Source organism: Pavona decussata, unplaced genomic scaffold (genome assembly GCF_977016875.1).
Source record: "Pavona decussata unplaced genomic scaffold, jaPavDecu1.1 SCAFFOLD_134, whole genome shotgun sequence".
In the NCBI taxonomy this organism is placed as follows: Eukaryota; Metazoa; Cnidaria; class Anthozoa; order Scleractinia; family Agariciidae; genus Pavona; species Pavona decussata.
This window is the reverse complement of record NW_028145547.1, coordinates 6,050,001-6,067,108: the sequence shown is the minus strand read 5'-3', so window position 1 is coordinate 6,067,108 and position 17,108 is coordinate 6,050,001. Positions and strand designations below refer to the sequence as shown.

Genomic DNA, 17,108 nt, shown 5'->3' with positions numbered 1-17,108 from the left:
ATTGAAAACATGTGTCTGTACTTCAAGAAGTAATACTTTAACTAGTTTTCATACAACCAGATAATGGACAAATTTTGTAAGTTTTTAAGTTAGAAAAAGTTAAGAGCATTGTCGATGGCTGAACAGGTTTTCAAATTCAACGAAGTTTTGGTAATTCATATTTCATTACATTCACTACAAAAATTCGAAGATAAAGGTTGCAATAAGAGTTGATCTTCATCAGCTGACGGCCGTCAAAAACAAAAAACAAAAAGAACAGGACCAGAGAATACTCCTCAGTGAGGTATGTAAGGCCAAATTTATGATTCACGTTTAGGTGTAATTTCCAATGTAACTCAGGTCCCAGGAAAAATAGCAAAAAGCAGTAATTAGTCTAATAACCACACAGGCAAAAATTAGTACTTTTTACTTTGAAGATGAAAGGTCTAAATGTCGGACAGAGTGCATTTTAGCTCGAACTGTATTCCTCGCTATTAAATAAAAATGCGATGGTAAACTGATGTCTGTCAGATCAAATAAAAACATTTGGAATTTGGCACTAAAATTTCGAATCTCTGGGTTAGTTACTATTTAAGTGAAGCCACTAAGCTGCACTTCCCTGTGGAGCTGTTTGTTTCTGAAAATCGTTTTTTTTATTTGTTGTTTTTGCAAGTTGAAATTTGTTCTTTCTTTTTCTTTGTAAAATCGGGCGCTTTTATTAAAGCTGAAAATGCCAATAAACTAACACAATGCGTAGAAACTACTCCTGGCGATTACGACTTGTAATAAAACGGGACCACAAGGTTCAAGACCCACGGAAAAGGTCTAATGAAAGGCAAGAAAAACGAAGAGAGGAATCCCATTTACGCTTGATCAGTTTGAGGTGATTGCGCGCTACGGCTTCACTGACAATATACTAACAGTCACATTTTAAACGATCTCGTCAACGTATCTATTTTGAATTTCCATAGGGAAAGGAAGAAAGGAAGCATGTCAACTTTTCTTGGCCTACTGACATTCTGTTACCTGCTGTCAATAACTGGGTTCACTCAAGCGTCAGGTAACAATAATTCACAGGTCTAGTGACCAAATTAAAACGGCACTCTTTTGCAAACCAATTAAAAAGCTTCTTTTTTTGGCCTACACAGAATTTTGTCACTGGGCACCTGTTTCTTGCCTTCTTCCTCAACTAAAGTCACAGGGAACCTTCTGGCCCCTCCTGTCCTTTCGGGAATGTGCTTGTGATAGAGTCTTCTTATCCTACCCACAGCTTTATGCCCTATACTAGAAAGCTAATTTACTGGCTTGGACGCGGCCCTACCTATGGGCGAGAGGCACAGTGCGAACCGTGGGTGTTTTGATTGCCATTCACCTGATATACCTGAACACGTTATTGAAAGTTTTGACTTCTAGTTCGTTGTTAACGAGCTCTAACTTAGCCTCCCACGCAGTCGTTTTTAGGGGACTCGTATTACCTCCTCTCTAGTATTACCTCCCTCCTTCTGTGGGGAGGAGGTAATACGAGTCCCATAAGAGCGACTGCGTGGGAGGCTAGCTCTAACTCAGCACACTTAAAAATTAGTAACAAGAGGTTTCAACTTGTACACGTGTCTACAGTAAAATCGCAAAACCCCAAGCATAAAAGTTTCCACAAATTTTTTAATTAAAGTAAGAAAAAGCATCTTAAATAAAGCGTTTCATTTTTACTTTCTTTCAGTAAATCCTCCTTGTCGTCATGATGAACTCTTTGACTTCGAGAATCCAGATCAAAAGGACTGCTTTAAGGTTATCCCACCAGCCCCCAAGTCTTTGTCACTGTCCAGCGAACCCACGACAGTCAAGCATTTAAAAAACTCTCTCAGATGGAATGCCATTGGTCCCTCAAAGCTGCAGCTAAAATCTTCAGTGTTCACAATTCCTCATAACTGGCTTCCCCGAGGAGGAGTCAAAGTATGGTTCTACAAGGAAGACCCCTCACCAGGAAAAACATTAGACGTAGAATTTAAACATTCCACCAGCCTTGTTGGAAAGTTTCAAGCGAACCTTGATTTTCAAGGATGGAGAGGAATTTGGGTTAAATTTACAGAATGCAACGTTAAAGGTAAGAACATCTATAAGAAGTCGATTGTAATCGATGAAGTTAACTTTGACCTAAGCGATGCCGATACTATCTACATGGACTTGCTCGGGTTTGAGAAAGGTTTTGGAAAGCAGTCACGAGACAAAATAGTTCCTCCCATTGGGGGCTTGGATCGGTATGACGCGAGTAACACTTGGCAGAGGACATACCACTGGAGCCAGTATCCCATTCCTAACCCACCCGCAACAATTGATAAGAAAAAGGTGACGAGTTTGGAGCACATTGGAAGTCGACTCAGGAACTGGTACTGCGACGAGACAAAAACATCTTCAAACTTCCCAAACGGTTCGTTTCTGGAAAAAAGGTGGAATTCCCTTTTGGAGAGTGCTGACAAGGCACACAAACAATATGATGATCTAATTTTCGACGGAGGAAAAATCGTAGGACCTCCTTTGTTTTGCAGAGACTGTAGGTATGGAAAAAAGTATTCTAACGCCGATAAGACGAGAAAGTTTGGTTTCATCATGGAAAAAATCCTTCTTCCTTTGGCAGTTGAGTACTATTTAAGGTCTCGCGTTAACGAAGTGGAAGAGGCTGCTACGAAGCAACTCCCTGAACTCAACTCAAATGACAAAGACAAAAAGGAGGCTGCTTATATTGCTATTGCAGGTAAATATAAAGGAATGAAAAAGCTGCTTGAAAGCTATCTAAAGAACTGGCCAAAACCGCTTACAAAGGACCAACTGGAAACAGCGATAAAAACACTCAACCTCGACCGACTAAGCAAGATAAACAACCTTCTTGATTTTGTTAAGGACCAAGGATTTGCTGATGGCAGCGGCCTCGGTTCCTTGGACCACGAAATGAACAAGGATGGAGCTGGATTCATGCACACATTGTTTCTCCTAAATGATTCATTAAACATTCCTTCCAACAAAAGCAGATTGCTGGGTTTGATCAATACGGCGAAATGGTACAACGACTTTGGAGAGGTTTACCAAACGCCAGAATTCGAACTCAAAGGAACAACTGCTGACCGTATGATAACACTTTTGTTATACAGGCTTATGATCGTGCTGGTGATGCCAAACGACGATGATGATGAAGTCAAAGCGAAGCTCCGGGACATGGAAGCTCTAGTCCGGTGGATGAACAACGCGTTGGCAGTGAATGAGGGACTTGGAGGAGTGATCAAGCCTGATTTTATAGGATATCACCACAAGGCATTTTATGGATCAGCCTATGTTCCACAAGCGTTAGATACCGCCGCTTTGGTGCAGTACCTTCTTGGAGGAACTGAATTTGCTTTATCGACAACATCGGCCAACAACATCAGACGAGCACTTGAGACACTGCGTGTAATAGCGGTCAAGTCGTCTACTCCAAACAGCGTTAACGGACGTTTCCCACACTACTTTAACAAGGTCCTTCTCAAAGCTGTTTTACAAGGCTATGCTTACATAAGCGTTTCCCATCCCCCCATTTTGCCTTCAACAGTACCAGTAGGAATACAAGTGACCCATGTAGATGGATCAGAAATGTTTTTGAGGTTGTATGATGACCCAGATGTAAGCAAGTACCTAGAAAAGGGGAGACCAAACATAGCGGCCAAGTACTATCCAAACAGTTTGGGGTCCCTAGACATAATGGAGGCAGTGAGTATTTTGTGTTTGTACGAGACTAAATTAGTCACTCAGTGTACTGGTAAGGTATAGTAAGGCTCACTGCGGTTAAGGGAAGTATTCCAAAACTTTCTTACGTAGAGATTCATCACACGGCAAAAACCTTTTACGCAACAGTTTACCTCAAGCAGACAGTTTTCATTTGTTTATAGCTCAATGTGCGAGTTTGAACTGATTGACAAAGGAAAAGGCTAGCCGAATAATTAGGGGCGATTCAAAACAATTATACCCGCAAGGTCACCTTTGTAGGTCACACTTGGCTAAACACATGGTAAGCTTACCTCAAGCGCCTGTTAGCGAGTGTTTACAGAAGAGCCACCAGTTTTATGATTTAAACTGTTTTCTTCTGACCTCAGGTATGGCGTTTTCCCTGAAACAGAAAAAAGGACGACGTCTTTCTCCAGAACTGGAGTTCAAATGTGGAATGCAATAACCCCATTCAATAACCCCATTCACCCAAAATGCTCATAAAGCTAAGTTTAAAACCTGAATAAAAGTAATCCTTCTCGACATAATACAACTGTAAGAGGACTACGTTTAAGTCCCGCTGCTAGCTGTGGGGTATGCAATTATTTTTGTAATTTCTTTTCCTCAAAGTTACTTGTTATCGCTGAAGTTTCAAGTTCCGACCTGTTGAATGTAAAGAAATTGGACATGTCTTAGGGATGGGATTGGCAGATACCTTCGTTAGTAAAGAAAGGAATCTAGGAATGTCATGGGAAATGGCAAGTTTCATAGACATATCACAACTAGTACTGGGTGACATTTAAATACCATCACTTATGGGAATATAACCTCACTCTCTTTGTTTAAAGGTTAAATTGGTGGCTGAATCTCAAGGTATATCTGCTGAGCCCTCCCCTGAAGGTCATTGGTCTAAGAACTTCGCCGCCCTATCTGTCCATCGACGCAAGGACTGGGCAGTAACGGCCAAGGGATTTAACCGTTTTCACTGGAATTTTGAAAATTCAAAGCACGAAAATATTTACGGTATGTTTTCCAGCCATGGTGCTCTTCTGGTTGCCAACGGTGAATCACACCTTGAGGTTCATGACGTCGAAAACGGATGGGACTGGGCCAAAGTTCCTGGAGCCACAACCATTGCCATTGGAACGCCGAACGTAGACGACTTAAATATAGGTGGAGCAAGGTTTTACAACCCACGATCGCTGGCTGGAGGTGTTACGTTCAAGGGTACAAGGACCTTAGAAAACGGACTCTTTGGCATGGACTTTGAACAACCAAATTATGATTTAAATGACTGGCGAAATGATATCAAGTTGTATTTTAAGAAATCGGTTTTCTTCTTTGAAAACTTACTAGTTTGTTTAGGAAGTAACATTGAGGCCCAAGACACAAACGGAAAGGTCGTCCAGACAACTCTCTTCCAAGACAAGCTTCTGGACGGAGTAAGCACATCATTCATAAAGGTCGATGGCGTTCAAAAAAATCACTCTCCAACATTTCCAGCTGCAACACCATCCTCGAGCAATAGTTACACAACCCTCACAGACACAAAAGGAAACTTTTACTACATACCAAGCCCCAGCAAATCAATGTTAAAAGTTCACGTAAAAGATCAGGAATCCAAGACGGATGATGGAGGAAGAACAACGTCTTCCCGTTATGGTGCGGCATGGTTCGAGCATGGCGCCTTTCCCTCGAGTTATGAATACGCCGTTTTGATACCGACTAACACCTATCATCCAACATTAAATGACCTAACAACCGCCCAGGAAACAGCGGGAAACGAGGTTTATCAAGTCCTGCAGAAAGATGAACGCGCCCACATAGTCCAATTTCTGATTTCACCCATGTCATGGTCCTCCCTCAGCCATCCTGTGACTGGTTATGTAATGTTTGCAGCCGCTGGAGTGCTCCCACTTGAAGGCCCAGTAAAGACCGTCAGCGAAGGCAATTGTATAATCATGGCCGAGGAAACTGATGATTCTGTTTTCCTTGGTATTAGTTCCCCCGACATAAATCTTCCCACAAAATCGGGTCCTCTTACTCAATCAGATGATGTGGGACAGGAGGAGTTGTATCATTCCTCAAGCAAAGAAAGGGAAATTGAGGTAACACTAAGGAAACCAGTGCTGGGCAGCATCGTTTATGTCCAAACCCACGGGAAGCCAGATTGCTACAAGCCCAATGTGTGGGTTCTGCCTGATGGCAAAACTGTTCGATTTTTGAATCTCAAAAATGGCTTCAGCGTTGAAGTGAAACTTAAGCTAAAGTAATACTTCTTCGCAAAACAGTACCTATAACCGAACGGAACCAAGTGAACTGAAGTAACTCAATCGTCTCAAAATTCATGAAAGTCAGTTCAAACATCAATCGGAACAATACAAAACAGACACCTTAATTATTCATAACAATTACTCATACAGAATTTATCCGGAAGGAGTTAAGTATTTATTACACGTCCAATGATTACGCGGCAAGGTTAATATTCGATTCATTTTAAATTTTAATGGTAATGATCCGGCTAAAGGTCACGATACTATAGCTGCAGTTATCTGTTGTTACCTTCATGTTAAATCAAACACATCTAATGTTCAATAAATGAAAACAAAGAATGTCTTATTTTCTATGAGAACATAACTGCACGCTTTCTAAAATTCAATGTTATACCATGACGATGTTGACAAAATAAATCAACGCATATCAATCAACGTTGAACTTATTTCTACATTACAACATTCTCGCATTGATTGCGCTTCTGGTGAAGAAGGGCTGAAGTGACTAAGGAGGGGGGGGGGGGGGGAGAACTCCCTACCCTTGGGAAGGCCTGATACTACTAACTTTAATTTGACCTCAAAATCTTCAACTTCGTTAACGCCTTTCAAAAGTTATTGAAATGCATGAAAACTCTGTTAAATGATTGCCCTTAACATATGAAGTACTCAGGTCGTTTTCATCTGTTTATTTTGTTTATTTCATTAGAGGCAGTTGAATGTTTCAGTGCCAAGATTTCAAGAGGCACGGCACAAGACAATGTCTCGCAAAATTGATAATTCAGAACTTCAACTTTGTCAGTTTTCGCTCTTGAGACTGCGTACTATCATTTTTAGGATACCGTTTGTGTTGACTCTCACAGTACCGAGTGTTTATTCATTTCTTCATATCCACTAGGACATGCGTCCGAACCATTAAACCATTACTATCTCAGGTAAAATAGGTGTTGGAGATCATCTTGAATGAGCCAGTGAAGAGGGAAACAGCCGTGTTTTGACATAATCATCGAGAACCTGGAATACGAAAACAGAGAGGCGATTATACGAGAGGAAAAGGGGGATACTTTCTGAAGAAACTGTGGTGTTACGTCGGTGGGAAGAAAAAACGAATGTTTGGTTTGATCAACATAGTTAATTACTAAAGGTAAATTGGCCACCGTAAAGAGATTGGAGTGCTGACGTCGAAACGTCAGCACTCGAATCTCTTTACGTTGGCTAACTTCCCGGCTTTAGTTATCAACTCTGTTAAAAAATCAAACATTCGCCTATACGAGAGCTGCTACGCGGGCCACGAGCGGACCATTATGCTTATGAAACGGGTAAACCATGCCAGTCAGTTTGTATGGCGAAGCAGTGTGTTTTGTGTGTCGCCAGGGTCAACGATTTGATATCTGAGTTCAGTACATATACCATTATCGCCTTGCCGTTATAGTTCAATCACTAAACGGGCGCAAAATACTAACGTAAATTACGATTTCTTGAACGGTCGAATTCGGGTTCAAATCCAGGGAGGAGAAATTGTTCTTTCTTTGGTTTTGTTTTGTTTTGCTTTGACCATACACTCCAGTATGGATAAATGTATGTGCAAGTCGCTTTGAAAGGTCGAAAATTTCTGTGTCTTTAGGAAATTCGCTATTAGGCTTGCCTGCGTACAAGTATATGAAAGACAGGCGTCAAGCGTGGGAAATTGTGTGTGAGCGAGTCACGATTGGTTTTGGTTGAGAAGTGGCGCGAGTTTTGCTCACCAATCACAGAGCGTTGTTCAGCAAAATCAGACCGCTGGGAGTTACATAATTGCACATGTTTACTGTACGTAAAAATGTTGTAACACAGCTCAACATATGTGGTCATGACGAAGGGGCATAAAAATCTCACCTCTCGAAGTGCTTCCACGGTCAGTTGGGGAAAATTGTACTTAAACCCTGTTTCTTCAATCCTTGATCCATCTATACACAAGTGGTTGTCATATAGAAGTTCCTGTTTACAAATGTTAATAAAATAATTTTAGATGTTTCAATGGCGGGGACTTCCAATGACCAGACTAATCGTAACTAGACTAAAAGTAACCGATGTAGGGCCTAACGAGAAATTAAATACTTTATCTGGGTGTCAGTAAATTCAGCACTGTAGAAAGTATTACTGCACCACATTCATTAGAGCGGTTTTCAACTAAGTACCGTAAAACCAAAATGAAAGTAATAAACTACTGTGGCCAATCACAACGAATGTAAACGCCAAGCGCGGGAAAACGCGTGCGAGCAAGCCACGATTGGATTTCATTTTGATTCTCATTGGGTGAAGCAAGTGGAGTGAATTTTGCTATCCAATCACAGAGCGTAGTAAAGGAAAACCAAAGCAAACAAGAAATTACTTTCGCCGCTCAATTGAAAAATGCTTTATAACGTTGATTATAATTGGGGGAGGGGGTGGAGGTCGACCAATTGATGATCACGAGAACGATGACTGAGAATTTAGCATTAACATTAACTTTTCTCCCGATTGGCTATTTACATGTACATTGTCGAATATATTGACGAAGAGTCAAACTCTAGTCTGCCTGGTAAGAATCCCAATAACTGATTAGAGAGGGCTTCAACTCAGCAACACAGTATTGCAAATCTAGCACCTTAGACAACCCCGATACATACCGGTGCTGTCTCACTAAGTCAACATGATGTGTTTTAACTTGTCGTTTGGTGGAGAGACAGGCTAACGGTATCAATGGCAGAGCTGTCATTAAGGACCGTAACCCGTAACACCTGAAAAATTAGCTTTTTAAGACAGTTTTAACAAGCGAAATGAAAGCGTTGGTTAACTTTAATTCGGGGATCAGCGTTTATCGGCTTTCGAAGAATCGAGCCCAAATAACTTCTACCTTCTTTCTTCTACATGATGCCAGCTTACCGTATCATTTCGAATCAAAATTCACCAAGTACTAGCTATTCACCGACTCAAACTAAGGTGTTGATTGCACTACTTGACTTACCTGATCCAGATAGGGACTGAGAGGGGTAGTCTGGATACCATCTCTGTCGCATGCTTCTGACCAAGGAGTTAGATGCTTCTCGTTGGAGTCTTCAACCGTGCTGGCCATGTTGAGCTGAAAGTGAAACACTCCTCAATACACTCCTTGGAAAATTCGCAGGCCAGTACTACTAAACCTAGACGACAGCCTGAACGACCTTTCATTAATTGAGCGGTGATGTCGTAGTGTTGTGACACTTGCGATTCAACCTTCAATTGGATCTTCTATTGGATGATCAGAAGGCCAGAAGTTTACTGGTCTCTTTACCATGAAAATTCACTGACCAGTATTATACCTAGACGACAGCTTGAATGAGCTTTCATTAATGGAGGGGTGACGTGTAGTGTTGTGATAATTGCGATTAAACCTTCAATTGGATCTTCTATTGGATGATCAGAAGGCCAGAGATTTACTGGTCTCTCTACCATATCGTTTAAAGCGGTCATTTATCTCTGCAATGTGCTCGAGTGCAACTTAGTAATTTTAATTACTTACGTTTTATTTATTTTTTAATTACTTATTTTGCACGTAGTGTTTCAAATGCGTAAATGCGTAAATGACTTTTATGTGCAACACTTTTGGCTATTTGAATACTAGTCTATTACTGTATTTCCATCCTTATGTAGAACTTATGAGCGTTTTATTTAATCCCTTTCTTTCCAAAGCAATTTTTCAGATCATTTACATTGTAAAGTACTCAATTTAGGTAATCGGCTTCTAGGTGAAATAAGAATATCTATCTAAACTACCGTAAATACGATACTATAGGCTGATGCCCAATACAGTCTGAACTCTAACTGTGTACTGAGATGACTTACCCGAGCCACGTTGGACAAAACAGTTCCAAAATAGTCGTGCTGAATTCCAAAAATCTCACTCACAAAGTTGCTGATACTTCCTTGAGCTGAAAGGATAACATAACATTTTTACATGAATGTGATTTCAACAATCATCTAACACTGAGTTCAATTTCTTTGAGGGGCAACAACCATTTCCATTGAAACCTGCAATGGGCCTCTACTTTTCTCTCGTGGGAAACGTGACATGGCTTGTTTACAGTAAATAAAAGCACTGACTATAAGATATCACATCGCTTTCAAAGTGAATATGTTAAAGGAGCCGGCACCTTTTTCTCAGAGTTCTTAAGGACGGTGCCTACTATTGTTACTGCACATACGTTCTGTGCATCTTGTGATATTCGGGTTTCCTATGGGTGGTGTCTACTAATACAGGGAAATTTTTGCGCGGTTTAAAACTTTTCGGGGAAAGCAGAATTTACCAAGTTCTTTTGGTATCCAAAAAGAAAATTAGGGGTAGCCACGCATTTTTTCAGAGATAATAAAGCTTCAATTTGAAAAATAACCGCCATACATTGCTTTATATTTTACAGCTTTTCAGAATAATTGTTGCTTAATTATCTCTAAATAATGCATGGTTACCCCCAACTTTCTTTTTGGATTTCCATAGCCCTTGCTAAGATCTGCCTTTTCCGCATAGTCATAAACCGCGCAAAAGTACTAGTAGGTATTAGTAGGCACCGTCCTTAATATGAATCTAAAACATGAACTATTCCAAACGTTTCCACCTGTCGATAGAAACAAACATTTAGGTTGGATAACGAGACTCAAAAAGTTTTTAGATGTCAATGACTTGTCATCAACAACTGTTCCCTCAGTACTACTCGCGTCTCATTCCAAAATTACAACTTGTAAGAAGGTGACAAAAGCAGTAGGACAGGGAAGTACTAATCAACAGAACTATACTTTCTTCTCTCATGGGTTTTGTTTGATTGTTCAGATTTTATTACAGCACTGCAAAACCTAATTATCAAATAAAGGTTTTAAACTTCAGAGTTGGAGGTACTTACGTCGATAAAAGGGAGTTTTAGCAACGCGACGGCGACGGCAACGAGGACGTCAAAAAAGCAAAAGCAAAACAACAACTCTGCACGTACATTACACTTTTTGGTACATTTCAGTTTATTTATTTATCACTATTTAATGGCACAGTAAATCTATATACACTAAAACAAGGAAAGAAAAAAAAGCCATAAGGATAATCTGTAAAAGAGTAGAACACTCCATACAAGACAGATCACGAAGAAGCTAATCTAAAGAAATAAATATATAATAATAATCAGAAAAAAAATTAAATTATAAAAGCATTAAAAACTTCTTCATTCCTCACTTAAAAGCTGCGAGACTGGATGATAGTCTAATATCTACGGGTATCGAATTCCACATTTCAACAATTCTGTTAAAATAAGTGTGTTTAAAGTTAGTGGTTCTAGCAAAATTCCTCTTCAAAGAATAGTCATCAACATGTCTAACCCTGTACGGGTCATCCTGAGAACGGAGATACATCCACATTCAAGTATCCATTTAAGGCCTTATACAAAAATGTAACATCAAAAAGATAGCGTCTCTTTCCGAGCGAAAGCAGATTAAGACAATTTAGGCGCCCTTCATAGGTAAGATTCCTTTTTCTGAGGATACATTTTGTTCCCCTCCGCTGTTTGCGCTCGAGCTTATCAACATTTCTTGAAGTGTGTGGCGACCACACAACCGATCCATATTCCACTTGCGATCTCACTAGCGTGCAGTACAGCACCTTTGCCGTCACTGCACAACTAGGACGCGAAATTTCCTGATGACACGTTTTATGCAGGTCGTAAACACACGACGAAGAATTTTTCTTTCTCTTTCTAAACTTGGGTGCGGTCTCCAAGAATTCATCTCCAGAAAATTTCACCTACATTTGACATTTAAAGCAAATTGGAATAATTGTGACTACGTTTGAAAAAACGCGAATTCATTTTAATAGTGACATTCTCGCTGCCGTCGCCGTCGTCGTTGCTAAATTTCCCTAAAAAAATTGCAGCAAACGTGAAATTACACGGCTCAAAGGTTTGAATTAGCCAGTCTCTTGCTGTCACGTATCACTTCCCTACAAACAGCTGCGTGGGACGCTAGTTTTGAAACAAGAAGGAGTCTTCGAACTGGAACTGTTTCTGTGTCTAGTGACAATAATTTCATTATTTAAACAGCATCTTACTGGTGTTACTCTTGTCTGCCAAGTTGAACACATCTCCGCTGTTACCATGGTTTGTTAGGTGCCATACTGCTCGGCAAACATCAGTAACATTAACAGTACTCATCTTTAGATCCTTCGTCCACAGTAGCTAAATCCACAAAAGAAAGTGTTAAGTACTAAGAACACAGTGAACATGCAGAGTTTGTTACATCTTTAACTCTAGTTGTACTCATGTCAAACATCAAATAGAAAATGACTAGATGATTTACCCAATTCATTAGCGAAAAATATTATGAAGCCGAAGCTTCAACACTACGAATAAAAAACGAAAATATGTGACGATAATGCAATAAGGCAGTCACGTAAAGAGTTTGGCGTGAATAGATCATAATGTATATTTTCGCTTTTTATTCGTGTCTCTTAGGAATTCTTTTTCATTTAAAGTCGTTCTTATTTCATTCATTCTTGACTTGATAATAATGTTAAGCGAACGTCCAAACGTCTTTGCATTTGAAACTTTTAACCAAGATGGTTTTAAACTTTTCAATTTTATCGCAATGTTTTATAGTTAAACTGTTTAACAAATCTCTTCTTCTACAAGTTTTTTATTGTTAATAAATCATAATAATTTTATTACAGACAGTTCTTACCTTCATTTTTTCTCCCATTTGCTTGTAGACAGCTCCAATTATTAACCTTGGGGCTAAATAAATGTGAAGATGCAGACTGAGATCAGTAGGAGGAAAGCTTGCAGATCATTTTTTAAGAAGAATTCATTTGATTATTACAATCATAAAAAAATAAATCCAAAAATGGTGCAATAACTTACTTAGACCCTGCCTATCAGCTATTCCATAAATTATTGATGGTCTGACAATGATATAATTTAATCTGAAAAAGAAAAAAAACCCATAAAAAGGAAACAGGTCTCAGTGCCAATTCTGGCCAATGTCTATTCACAAAAGAGGAAAGATAGTAATATTCAAAATTTATTCATAATAATGTTTTTCAAAGATGTCAAATACTGAATTTCATACCCATCAAGTTTAGCCAATTCCTCCTCAACCATTAACTTGTACTTTGCAATCTGGGTCCAAGGTGATGTTTTGCTTTTTTCATCGCTTACATCCTACCACAAGAACATTGATCTGATCTTATCCTTCAATTAAATAATTATTATTATAATAACTTTGTCTTCATTTTTACTTAAATTATCATACCACCCAAAGTGCTTATTTCAAATTTTGGATTTTCTGCTCTTTAAGATTCCACAAAATCATGTGGTAATAGTTTTTAAGCTGATAACTGAGGCTAAGAGGACATCTTTACTGCCCTTCAGTATTCAGAGATACTTTAAAAGTTATGGGACAAAAGAAGAGTGAAGATTTCCGGGACACATCTACAGGTATAGGGAGTGCTCATTCAAGGGTTTATGGTACATGTAGTTTGCTAGCTGAGATCTTTATATAAATTGACTGAAAAGTATCTGAAATCATGGGCATGAATGAAAACTATAGATCTGCTATGGTGTGAATGACTCGCCTTCTTCTGAAGGTGCTCAATCACACTACAGTCAACTGTCTTGTAAGCGACCACCCTTGGTGCACGACAAAGTGGTCGCTTAAGGGAGGTGGTCGCTTACGGGAAAGATCAATAAAATAAGCGTAATGCTGGACTGATAAATTAATTACCTAAAAATATTACCCTAGCAGCTAAAATTAGGCAAATAGAAACTAATTTATTTGATTTTTTCACATCTATTCATTCTTCTGATGAAACTTTGTGTAACATTTTGGAACAGATCACTGTAACAATTCCCATTTACCTACAGATCTAATTATAGTAATCTTCTCTGTCTGTAAACTGTCAGTTGTCCAGGGTAGCGTCATTAAAAATTGAACTTTTGTTGCTTCTGAGTAATTATTTACTCAGATCATACGCGAATATTTTGGGTGGTCGCTTACTGGAAACAGAAAACAAAAGAATATGATTGTCAAATTTCTGGTCTAAAAAGTGGTCGCGGTCCCTTAAAAATTTGAGTGGTGGTCGCTTACGAGAGAGCTCTTGAAACAGTATTTAACTTAGAAACAAAACGGCTGTTTACGAGGTGGTCGCTTACAGGAGGTGGTCGCTTACAAGAAGTGGTCGCTTTGAGAGAGTTGACTGTACACTGAACAATAGACAGTTGGAATGATTTAAAATAGGTGCTGTGGTGTGCATAATTTATAGCTTACAACAATTTACTTTGAAGTTCCTCTTTAGAAACTCACCTTGTCACAGGAATAAACTTGAGCTGTGGAAATTTCTATATATCTCTTCACATTGCACTTTAATGCTTGCTTTGCACAGTTTATGCTTACTTTAAAAACTCCATCTTCATAAACCTGAAAACAGTTTAAAACTATTAGGTGTTTTAAAAGAACTTATCTATCGCATGCCTTATAGGAAAGTTAATATGCAATTGCTGGATCAGTGTGAAAGCACTAGCAACATATTGCTTTCACACCCAGAGCTAATTACAGTCAACTACCTTTATTGTGGACACCCTTCAGACAGCGAGTTAGTGTCCTTAAGAGCAAGAGTCCATAATAACGTGAATTTATTTATTATAAGTAATTAATTGAACATTTATTACAAAAGGTCTGCTAATCACCTGTTCTGACTGCCCATATCTTGTCTCTGCAGCACAGTTTATACAAATATCAAAATCCCCTTCAGCATCCAAAAATGCTTTCTCCACACTACCTGTAGAATGTAATATCTTTTAGAAGAGGAAAATTGCAATGGGTGCTACATGTAGTTGATTACACTGGAAACAGCAGAAGAATAGCCACTCTGTGGATGTGCCACTGAAATTTCCATTTATTTATTTATTTGTATCCAGCCAAACGCAGATGAATTCAAAGAAGTAATAAATAAGAGACCCTCACAGTTATTATGGTTTTAGTTACACACAACGTATTTCAGTATCTGCATGCAAACAAGAAAGCCTGAAAAAAATTCTGACTTGAAAGGAATATAAACCCATGTTGTCTGCAATACTGACCAGTGAGTGCAGTGCTCTACCAACTGAGCCATCCTAATCCAGCCAAATTGAAGCTAGTGATTTTCATGAGCACCGCACCAGTATTGCAGAAGAAACAGGTTGGAATCCTGTTCAAGCTCAAGCCTGAATTTTTTTCAGCCTTTCTTGTTTGCATGCCAATTGATTATAAGTTGCATTTTATTAACTGTGATGGTCCCAAATACTACAAGTAATTCCTTCATCTGTAGTTCAAATATATGACTTGCATATATTACTTCACTGGACCATCTCCTCCCCTTTACAGGTATAAAATTATGAATACATGTAATGACTGGCTGTCAGTTGGCTTGATAGCTCAGTTAGTGGAGCACTGTACTCGCATCGCAGAGGTCATCGGTTCGAATCCCGTTCGAGCCTGAATTTTTCATGCTTTCTTTTTGCAGCAGCTTAAGGTGCCTAGATACCTGCAATGATCTCTTATTAACCAATAAATTAATTAAAAATACCGTACCTTGAATTAAGGTGAAATCTAGCAATTATCTTAAATCCCAATCTAATTAATTTAGTTGACAGTATTTTATAGTTTATTAGTTAACTATAACTTTTGTTATTTTATTAAAATTTGAATAAAACCATTATGATAATAGAAATCCTTATAAGATTTTATATATTACCGGTAATCATTACGAAAAATATAAAGATGTTCAGTTCTTACCTGGATTGATGAGATTTGCACTCTTGAATTCAACGTTACTGTGATGAAAGCCCTCCTGGAACATTGCATTTTAGTAAACAACAGATATAAACCTCTTTGTGTCTCACATATTTAAAAGCAGACTGGTTCATTCGGCTAAGAACAAGTGAAAATAAGTGACTTGTATGTCAACTGTACTGTAGGACTTAAAAAGTAGCTGACGAGTATGCTCAGCTGCATGTGTATATTGCAACAAGCTTATTTTTAACAATGCACTTGCCATCAAATACCTCATTAAATCCCATAATCTGATTAATGAATTAAATTTTTGTGTGCTCATCACTTCAATTCTCTATTACTTTGTAACCCCTTTAAAAAAATTGGTAAAAGCTGTCAAGTTTGCTACTGTAAGGACAAAGCCCCTACTCTTGTTATACTCCATTTACTTAATTTGTCTTTACTGTGCAGCCCTGGTTACATTGATGAGTGATACACTCAACAACATATGTATATATAGACTGTACAAATTAATATTATTAATAAACTCATTGCTAGTATATGAATCTGCAATGACATTTTGAATTGTTAAGGCAAAGCCAAATGATCTGCTCCAATAAATACAGAACAGAATGCAAAGGCAACTAAGACCTGCAAAAAGGTATCCGCCACCATGCAGGTCACTTCCTATGAAGGTGCAGACTGCTGCTGACTACAGAGGACAACACCTCAAGTATCGAATTTGTGAAGACAAGTACTGGAGGATTAACGTGATGAAGAGTACAACTTACCTTATGTCTTTCATTCAGCCAAGCAGTTTGTGGTGGAACTTTATCAACTGCTCGAATCTATACGTAGAAATCACACAATGTAATCTGAGCAAAGAACTCTCCCACAACATTTTCTCCTTGGCCAACAAATTTAGGTGTTGGGAGGGAGAGGCTCTGTCCTTAGCTGTTCCAATGCTCTTTAGTAATACATGTAATGGGTTTCCCTGGAAAAGGAGGGGGGGGGGGGGCTGTGCACTTACATGCACAACTTTTGTTTACCAATGATTATGGCAACAAGCAAAGTTTAACCGTTAGAGACCTTATGAAAAAATGGCTGACATTTTGATATTCTTTTGTCTGCATTCAAATTAGCCTCACTAGCCTTGTTCAAGACGAAATATTCTTTTGATTCTTGAACTCAAGAACAAGGTACATGTAAGTAAGGCTAACTTGAATGCAAACAAAAGAATATTAAAATGTCAGCCATTCTTGCATAGGTTCAATGAACCTTTCTTGTACATCATTAGAACTTTGATCGTGTGTTAATAAAGATGGCTATTAATTAATTAAATCCTAGCAGGTGTTA

General features: G+C 38.8%; 2 protein-coding genes across 2 annotated transcripts in view; one reads left to right on the top strand and one right to left on the bottom strand.

Annotated features, from left to right (window-relative positions):
- Positions 1 to 209: 209 nt before the first annotated feature.
- On the top strand, positions 210 to 6,502 carry LOC146467971 (uncharacterized). The gene is made up of 3 exons (XM_085125189.1): positions 210 to 1,039; positions 1,697 to 3,714; positions 4,557 to 6,502. The coding sequence occupies exons 1-3, from the start codon at positions 970 to 972 to the stop codon at positions 5,979 to 5,981; spliced, it is 3,513 nt and encodes a 1,170-aa protein (XP_084981315.1). The 5' UTR covers positions 210 to 969; the 3' UTR covers positions 5,982 to 6,502.
- Positions 6,503 to 6,652: 150 nt separating this feature from the next.
- The window catches only part of LOC146467970 (uncharacterized), a 13,878-nt gene continuing 3,422 nt past the window's right edge, over positions 6,653 to 17,108 (bottom strand). Inside the window, exons 3-14 of the mRNA XM_085125188.1 lie at positions 16,544 to 16,600; positions 15,777 to 15,831; positions 14,690 to 14,781; positions 14,307 to 14,420; positions 13,074 to 13,165; positions 12,866 to 12,927; positions 12,687 to 12,739; positions 12,058 to 12,184; positions 9,822 to 9,907; positions 8,965 to 9,078; positions 7,854 to 7,955; positions 6,653 to 6,992 (exon numbers count right to left, since the gene is read on the bottom strand). Coding sequence (XP_084981314.1) covers positions 6,933 to 6,992; positions 7,854 to 7,955; positions 8,965 to 9,078; positions 9,822 to 9,907; positions 12,058 to 12,184; positions 12,687 to 12,739; positions 12,866 to 12,927; positions 13,074 to 13,165; positions 14,307 to 14,420; positions 14,690 to 14,781; positions 15,777 to 15,831; positions 16,544 to 16,600 — 1,014 coding nt within the window. The 3' untranslated portion in view covers positions 6,653 to 6,932. The remainder of the gene's footprint in view (positions 6,993 to 7,853; positions 7,956 to 8,964; positions 9,079 to 9,821; positions 9,908 to 12,057; positions 12,185 to 12,686; positions 12,740 to 12,865; positions 12,928 to 13,073; positions 13,166 to 14,306; positions 14,421 to 14,689; positions 14,782 to 15,776; positions 15,832 to 16,543; positions 16,601 to 17,108) is intronic.